We start from the raw sequence: 8,994 nt of genomic DNA, 5'->3' as shown, positions 1-8,994 counted from the left end.
AAAATCCTAAAATCAGCCAGAAAAAAAGACACATTCCCTACAAAGAGCAAAAAGCTTTCATCTGACTTCTCAACAGAAAATATGAAAACCAGAAGACAATGAATGCCAACTTTTAAACTGTCAAATACATGAAACTGCCAATCTAGAATTCCATATCCAATGAAAAATATCCTTCAAAGATGAAAATGGGATAAAGACTTTTGAAACAAACGAAAGCTGACTGAGTTAACTGCCACAAGATCTGCACTATAAGCAATACTAAAAGTTGTTCTTCAGGTTGAAGGAAAATGAAGTAAGATGGAAGCACAAAATTATCAAAAAACCCCACAAAAACAAAAAGCAAACAAAAAAGAAGATGTATGAGTAAACAAAAAAAGAACACTATTTAAGCAACAATATTGTGACATTTATAACCACAATAAAAACAATAGCACAAAGAATAGAGAGGCAGTGAAAGGAGCTGAACTGTTTTAAACTCCTTGCATTGTTCAGAAGGTGGTAAAAGCATTAATATAAACACAGACTATAATAAGCCAAACACAGATTTTGTGATCTGTAGGGTAACTACTAAAAGAATAATACAATGAGGTATAACTAAAAAGCTAACAGAAGAGATAGAATAGTAAGAAGTACTTTACTGAATCAAAAGAAGGTAGGAAAAGGAGAAAATAAAGGGCTAAAGGGGGCTGGCCCACTGGCATGGTAGTTAAGTTGGTGCACTCCACTTCACGTGCCTGGGGTTCACAGGTTCAGATCCCGGGTGTGGACCTAGCACCACTCATCAAGTCACACTGTGATGGCATCCCACATAAAATAGAGGAAGACTGGCACAGATGTTGGCTCAGCGACACTCTTCCTCAAATAAAAAGAGGAAGATTGGCAACAGATGTTGGCTCAGAGCCAATCTTCCTCCTCCCCAGCCCCCGCTAAAAAAAGAAAGAAAGAAAGAAAAAAGGAATAAAGAAAAGGTTGGCAGAAAAGAAAATAAACAGCAAGATGGTAGACTTAAAACCTACCATATTGGTAATTACAGCAAAAGTAAATAGTCTAAACACTCTAATTAAAGAACAAAGATTCTAAGACTGGATTAAAGAACAAACCCAAATTATAAACTGTTTACACAACAAATACTTTAAACATAAGGACATAAAAAAATAAGGTTGAAAATAAAAGGACAGAAAAAGTTTTGTCATGCAAACAATAGCTAAAACAAAATTGGTATGGCTATATTAATAGCAAACAAAGCAGGCATGAAGTATTCATACAGATATCAAGTGACATTTTATAATTATAAAAGTGTCACTTCATCATAAAGATGTAACAATTTTATGTACCAAATAACACAGCTTCGAAGTATATAAAATAGCTTCTCCTCCAATCATTTCTACTCTCTATCCTCCTTTTCCTTTTCTATTCACCGCACTTTTCACAATCTGACATCATAGTATATATGTAATTATCATTTCCTCATTCCTCCACCCACTGTGGAGAATGTAAGCTCCATGAGGGCAGAGACTATCTTGACCACACTTTATCTTGTGTAACTAGCCAAGCACACAGTAGGCACTCAACAAATATCTGTTGAACAAATTAATAAAACTGCCACTAGCAACTTATTTTCTTAGTGCTTACTTTTAAAGTTTATATTATACATTTATTTTCTTTAGTTATGCAATTCTTTAACTTAAATAGTAATTAGTAAATCTGTCAGCAAAGATTTTGCATAAAAAGCTTAAACAAAAAGTTTGAAAAATGTTACTGGGAAATGTATTTTCCTCTTCATGAAGCAAAGACTCCAAAATTAAAAATCATCAAAATGTGTCTTCCTACATTTAGTAAACATATTTAAATACATACATTGATTCACATAAATAAAATAATACAATCATATATTAGCTTTCATGTTTATTCAACTTCACAGAAAATCCGAAAATGTGTCTGAAAATTGGTTATCTATCTAAATACCAATTGTTCATTATGGTGACATAATACTATGTGGTAGGGGAGAAATGCCTAAGTTAAACAAATTCTTAAATTCCTGACATTCGTCGTGGGCAAAAGGAAATCTTAAAAATCAAACTTACAAGTTGTAAGAAGATACAGAAAGCAATTTAACCTTTAATACCTAGAACAAGTTGTACAGCCACATTTGTAATTTACATATACAGTGGAGATCACTGAAAAAGCTTCCTGTTGCACTGCAGCAAGAAATTTTATTATAATGTAGATTAAATGGATTTGCTACAGAGTGCAGCAAGATAACCTCACTGAAGAATCATAAGATTTTCATAATGGAACTTGTTACAGTGAGTTACACATTTTCTTAATTTTATACAGTACATATTTTCAAAATGAACATTATCACTGAAAAGTTTGCTAACCATTGTTAGCAATTAATGTTTTATACATACTTAATTTTACTTTAATTATAGCATGTGGCTCTCCAAATGTTAGTACGTGAAATGTTAAGTTTAAACATAATAATAAAATAATTCCCTAAGATGAAGACTCAAGACATCGAAACTTTGATAATTATTGCACCTATTTTTCTACAGAAGAATGGAAAATTTACAACATAATCCTCCCAAAAAGTGACCAGACAAGTTGTAAAATCACAGACTCATTGGCATTGAACAAAATCTACAATGAACATTTTTTATGAACTGATGTACAGAATTAATGTGCAATGAAATTTGGTTAACTATGATCATGCAAATAAAAATCCTCCACAACTATTTTTTTGTTATGTTTTATAAAATGGTCTTAAAGATATACTTCCATAAACATTTCTGGTGCAATTTAGTCAACAACAAAAATACAAAGCTATCCCTTATTCTTTATTTTATAGATTTAAAAACATGCCTTTGTACTCCTGAAATAGAAATAGTGTGTTTGGGAGAAGTGAGCTAATGAAATGTTTAAAAAACAGTGTATCTTGGTCCAACATTAGCTGCCTTGATATACAGCAGCCTCCCATACTCACTGGTGTCACTACTGTTGCAAATGAAGGGCAGTTAAATATTGAGAGAGTAAGACACAATTCAAAACCTTTTTAAAAAAATAAAAGGCCGTTTCATAAACATGAAGAAATCTTTAAAGGAAAAATAATCACATCAATTTTGCTATACATTGGAAAAGAGTAAAACATCATTTTCCAAAATAGTTTCTTTATTATATCCCCCATCTATTATAACCAATCTTGGAAATATACCTTAAACATAATGGTGTATCATATGAAAATGCTCCACTATTCAATGTGATAAATTTAATAAGTTAGAATATGATTTTATTTTCTGATGTTAACCATGAAGAAAAAGAAATAACAGCACCTGAAATACTAAAAAGAATTTAAGTAAGCATTAAGTAGTAACCTCTATGTTTTGGTTCAAAATACAGTTTATAAAACTGTGTAAAGGATACTGCCTTAAGTAATTTGTTTCTATATTTTTGCAGATTACAACAAAGAAAAAAAAAGATCTGCTCTAAATCCAAATAAATTTCCACTTTTCCCAATCTTGACAAAGTGGAATTTCATTTAAAGTTGATAAGATTGTGATACCTACAGTAGCTCATATAGTTGGATATATCACTCCCACCCTGCCCCTCCCTCCCAAAACAATTTTTTGGCTCCAAAATAAAGTACAATAATAAACTCTTGATGAAAAACTATGTTATGGGGCAATCTATCTTATACTATGGCTAAATATGAATTTACAGAAAAGAGCACATCCCATTTTCAGCACTTTTTTTTCATAAACATGCAACTCACTATAAAATACAAAACACTTGCTTTCAAGAACAGCTTTATAAAGACACACTGCATCAATAAAATTTTTTTCTTTCTGATTAACTTTACACTGTTATGGAGAACTGGAACTTTTCTAATGTGTATATATCATATTTTATATTATAGTGTAATAATTTGTATTTTATGAACATAATGTTCAAGAGGAAATATCTATACACAATAACATTCTAGACTATTAAAAACTAATTCAAATTACAGAATTTTATTGATACAGTAGATTAATAAAAACTGAAAAGGGATGATAAAATGGGATAAACAATTCAGTACATTATTTTATAACACACTCTTTAAAATTAAAATATTTTAAATCTCTCTCTTCTTAAAATTTTCATTGCCATGAAAGGCCAGAAAATTCTGGGACCAATACTGAGGTGTAAAATAATCAAACAACTTCAGGACTGTTTCACAATTGCGTGGTGCCCTCCCGTCAGAGGCATCGTTCAGGTGTGATGGCAGACAATTCAGCACCTCTGAAGATTAAGGGTGCCCAGGAGTAAACACTAGGTCAGATACACAAGGGAAAGAGATCATTTAACTCTCCAACAAACAATGACATCAAGAAAATGACACCATTTGTTGGAAAATTTCTTTTCACAGTAAAATTGCAGAGAATACAAATACAAACACTGACAGATTACTGCTTAAGATCTATCCTAACAAACTCTTTCCAAATCAATAGATCCAATAAACAGCTGGGTACTGTCAGTTTAAAGCCGCAGATAAAAGCTATACAAGCACTTTAGAAGTCAGAAACATTAAAAAAAAAAAGAAAGAAAAAACATATTTACAAGTTTCTTCTTTAGCTTGTGTCTACATAGCCAACGCACATTACACTTCCACAAGACTCCATAGTCAATGTTATCACCATGCGTATGGCTAAAGCATTCGACCACAAATACACGAGGTCATCAAAGTAAGGTCCAACTGTCCATTCTTCAGCAGTCCCATTTTGTGCATCAAAGGCTTTATTCAGCCTCAAGCTTGACAAAAAATCATTTTTTTCAAAGTTTTCACAGAGAAAGTTACTAATTATATTTGTTCATCGTCTTTCTCTTTTAGAACTTCGCCGCCGTACCTTAAAGAAACATCACCAGATGCTTAATTAAAATGGGCACACATTTATTAGAAAAGCAGTAACTATTATTTATTATTTTTTAACCAATTAACATTACCCCTACTTGTTACTGATTTTCTTTGCTTTTCTTTCCTTGAAACCTTTCTCCTATTTTAACTTTCTGTCTTGGCATCACATATTTAGACCTGTATAATACGTGAATGCCCATAAATAGTTTTTCCCAGAATAGCAAAAGAAAAAACTATTTTACTTTTCTGTTTAATAATCTTAAAGAGAAATGAACAGAAGTCAATGTCAACAGCAAGAAAAACTATTGCAAATATTTTTTTTTCCTATATTTCTGTGGTAAGAGAAAACATTTGATACTTATGAACTTAGGCTTACAGCTGTCTTTCTGGGAAACTAGTTATTGTTTTTGGATCCTAATGACTATCAAATACATAAAAATAACCTGACATTCACACGTACTGCCGTTTATTGGTAAGCATTAATGAAAGCATAAAACTTTAGTTCAAAAAAGATCAGTATTAAGAAGAGGAATATAAACAGAATGGGATTTTAATTTAATTAATTTATGGTGTACTTTTTCTTTGACAAAGATGTCAATCACTATGGACTCTTCAGCCTTATTTTTATGTCCCAAAAATATCCTTTAAGAAACAAGCCTAACTAGTTTGAGACCACTATTCAGCCTATCTTTATGTGGTATTAATCCATTCACATAAATGAATCCTGGAGCAGGGAGAAGCGTGGACTACATTAAATAGAACAGATGGGCAGTTGTCAACTCTGGGATCTGATCACAGGACACAGGTTTCTCAAAAAAGATGGCTGGCTGAGCTGATCCAAAGAGTCAGCATTAATATTATCAACAGAATAGTTCTTACTTAAATGTGTCAATTATATTTCTTCCAAAAAGAAATAGCTGAGAGATGTTAACTGGCAAAGCCATTCATTACTTTAAAACAAAAAAGAAAAAGGAAAAAATGTCATGCTCAGGAAGCATCACATTTCTATTTTTATAAAAGAAGAATCCATTGCCAATTTTATGAATTCCAAAGGCTGATTTTACTTAAAGACATGATTTTATTCTATGATTGACTAACTTCTAGTTTCTACTGTGAAACTCAAACAAAAAGTTCTAAGACATAAACAGGATATTTAACAGATATCAGAGCTCTAAAATCAAGGCACAACTTAAATATGCTTGAAGTGTCAATATCAGACTGCTACTTGTTCTTCCCTATATTGTTTTAACTCCACATTTACACTTTCACTAGGCTATATCTATTATTCTCATTAAGTTTCAGGTTTCCATAAAGGATTTGTTCTCCATTATCCAAACCAATAGATGAAACAATACTACAAACTAATGAAGAAAAATATATAAATACTTAGAATTACAAGTGCTAAATAGATCTGACCAAATATTTACCAACTCTATTTCCATATTCCATAGTATCACATTACGGCATTTTAATAAACACATACATTTACTGTAGAAACTTCCTCTTCCTCTGTTTCTTCCTGTGGAATATCATCATTGACAGGAGAGCTACCCTGAAACACATCTACTTCTTCGCTTGAATCATTTTCTTTAGTCGCTGCTTGTTTGGAGCGTCCTACACGGCTAGAGTAAAACACAGGTAAAATAAAATGAATGATCTTTAAGCAGTAGATTACCTCATTAGAAGAAATGCTTTAAATATTTCATGAACTCGCATTATCTCTCTCTCTCTCTCTCTCTCTTTTTTGGTGAGGAAGCCTGTCCCTGAGTTAACTGTTGCCAATCTTCCTCTATTTTGTATGTGGGATGCTGCCACAGCATGGCCTGATAAGTGGTGTGTAGGTCCACACTCGGGACCCAAACCTGCGAACTCCAGGCTGCCAAAGTGAAATGCCCAAACTTAACCACTACACCACCTGGCCAGGCCCTCATTATCATTTTTATCCTCAATTGCCTTTTAAGAAATAGTTTCCTTATATTCTGAACCCTAAACCAGTGTTTAATCTAGAATCCTACATACAAAGATCTACCAAAATAAGTGGACTGAACAAAAGTAAGTTTGAGACCAATACCATAAAAGATTCTAAAACATAAAAGGAACCCAACTCAGTAAAAGGTATTTATATCTACTAAGCTCCTCAAAGCAAAAAATTTGGAGTCTTTCTTAACAGTGTACCACTCTTTATCTGGCCCTACAGTTTCGATTTACAAAGAAATCTCAAATCCATTCACTTCTCTCCACCTCCACTGTTAGTACATATTTCCAAACCTTTACAAAGTAATCTTTCAAAAATGTAAAAACAGTGATGTCATTCTCCCTAGACAGCTTCCTACTGCACTGAGAGTAATGTTATAAACCTCCTTAACATAGCATATAAGGCCCTGAAAACTCCCTGCCTAACTGTCCATTCTCATCTTTCCACTCAACTTCCCGCAACTACAATCCAGCAAACCCTTGCCTTCCTTCAGCTCTGTGAATTTGCCAAGATTTTTCCCACTTCAGAACCTTCAAATACAGTGTTCCCTTCACCGGAAATGTTCCTTTCCCTACTCTCTCTCAGTCTAGTTTCTTCTATTCTCAAAGAATCAACTTGTCACTTTCCAAAGAGAAAACTTCCCCATTTCCCCAGTCTTCTCATTACATTCTTTGACAGCACCCTAAAATTTTCCTTCAGGACACTCGTCACAATTTATAATCCCACATTTATGTGATTATGTAATGGCTACACGCCCATTTAGATGACAGGTCCCATGAGGACAGAATCATGTCTGTTGTGTGCCACTGTATTCCCTAGCACCTCGTACTCACTGAAACGTAAGAGACAATCAAAAATATGTGATACCACCATTTAATCAAATGTATCCCTCATGATAAATATTTTTTAAAATTAAGGATATAGCTTATCACTTCTATAAGCAATCTAAAACATGTATTGTTTAAACCCATGCTCAAACCAAGTAATTTTTTATTTGATTCAGTGTTTCATAATTAACAGAAGAAAATCAAGTCCACTGAGGTCAGAACAAGAAAAACAGGCAAATCATAACACACGTTATTATACTAGCTCTAAAAAAGAGCTTCTCATTGAAGATAGACTGTTATGATAGACTATGGAATCTCTACATTGGTTTTTTAAAAGAAACACTTGTTTGGTTTAGAACATTCATGAAAGGATTTATGTAATTTTAGGAGAAAACAGGATAATCAATTAAGCCCTTAATTTTATTGTGCCCAAATATAAACAAATTCAAGTTATGAGCCTGAAAGATATTTACCCATTATTTCCTTGTTATAAAATTAATCATGGGAATTTAATATTCCTTAAGAATTCTTTTTTAAAAAACAGTGATTTTCCGTGGTTGAACCCCAACACGTTTATGAAGCTGCCACAAAAATGTACTTACCTTTTATTTTTACCTGAGGGAAAAATTAAATGGAAGAAGGCATGAAATACTGGCTAGACACTCGGGCAACTTTTCCTCTTCCTGTGGAATACACAGGAACAGGAAAAATTTCTAAGATAACTAAGCATTTAGTATTTAAGGTGTGTTGGCAACTCTGAAAAGTCAAGCCACTGATGGCACTATGTAATGGGATTACTCTCAGAAAAACCGTAGAATGTCTGACTAATAGAAGACATGTTATTCTGTTTCTACTTAAATAACTGAGGAGAAAAAAGTGCCAAATTTATAAATTACAGCATTGGTGCTCCTGTCACTTTAATAATTTTGGATACAGATTTGTTATTGTAACTCTCTTACAAACACGTGTTTGTGTGAACAACCAAAACTATCTATACATAGATACAGATGTATTAGTTTGATTAGAAAACAAACAAAATCAAGACATCAAAAATTTGAGATCAGCATGTGATAATTTCTATGGGTGTAATTTAAGAAAAGTGATGCCTGTTACTTTCCTACACACTCCAGAGAATAAAAGCAAAAGCGTAAAAGCTATTTTTCTAAAGTTGCTGAGGAGAGACATGAACAAAAATTGTGGTGTGGAATGAGAAGTTAATCTGGTCAATATTCTGTGATCATTTAAAAATACCTTATCATCTCTTCAGGTACCATAAAGTTTATAATAGAAATAATAACCTA

The 8,994-nt window shown here is 32.7% G+C and overlaps 1 protein-coding gene across 15 annotated transcripts in view; it reads right to left on the bottom strand.

Annotated features, from left to right (window-relative positions):
• Window positions 1–1,890: 1,890 nt before the first annotated feature.
• The window catches only part of PDS5B (PDS5 cohesin associated factor B), a 194,179-nt gene continuing 187,075 nt past the window's right edge, over window positions 1,891–8,994 (bottom strand). For all 15 annotated transcript variants that reach the window (XM_023621486.2, XM_023621489.2, XM_023621492.2 and 12 more), the window contains 2 exons: window positions 6,375–6,513; window positions 1,891–4,883 (listed from right to left, as the gene is read on the bottom strand). In XM_023621486.2, the coding sequence (XP_023477254.1) occupies window positions 4,848–4,883; window positions 6,375–6,513 (175 nt within the window). In that variant the 3' untranslated portion in view covers window positions 1,891–4,847. The remainder of the gene's footprint in view (window positions 4,884–6,374; window positions 6,514–8,994) is intronic.

The sequence above is a fragment of the Equus caballus genome, chromosome 17, assembly GCF_041296265.1.
Source record: "Equus caballus isolate H_3958 breed thoroughbred chromosome 17, TB-T2T, whole genome shotgun sequence".
Lineage (NCBI taxonomy): Eukaryota > Metazoa > Chordata > Mammalia > Perissodactyla > Equidae > Equus > Equus caballus.
This window is presented reverse-complemented; position numbering and strand designations above follow the sequence as displayed.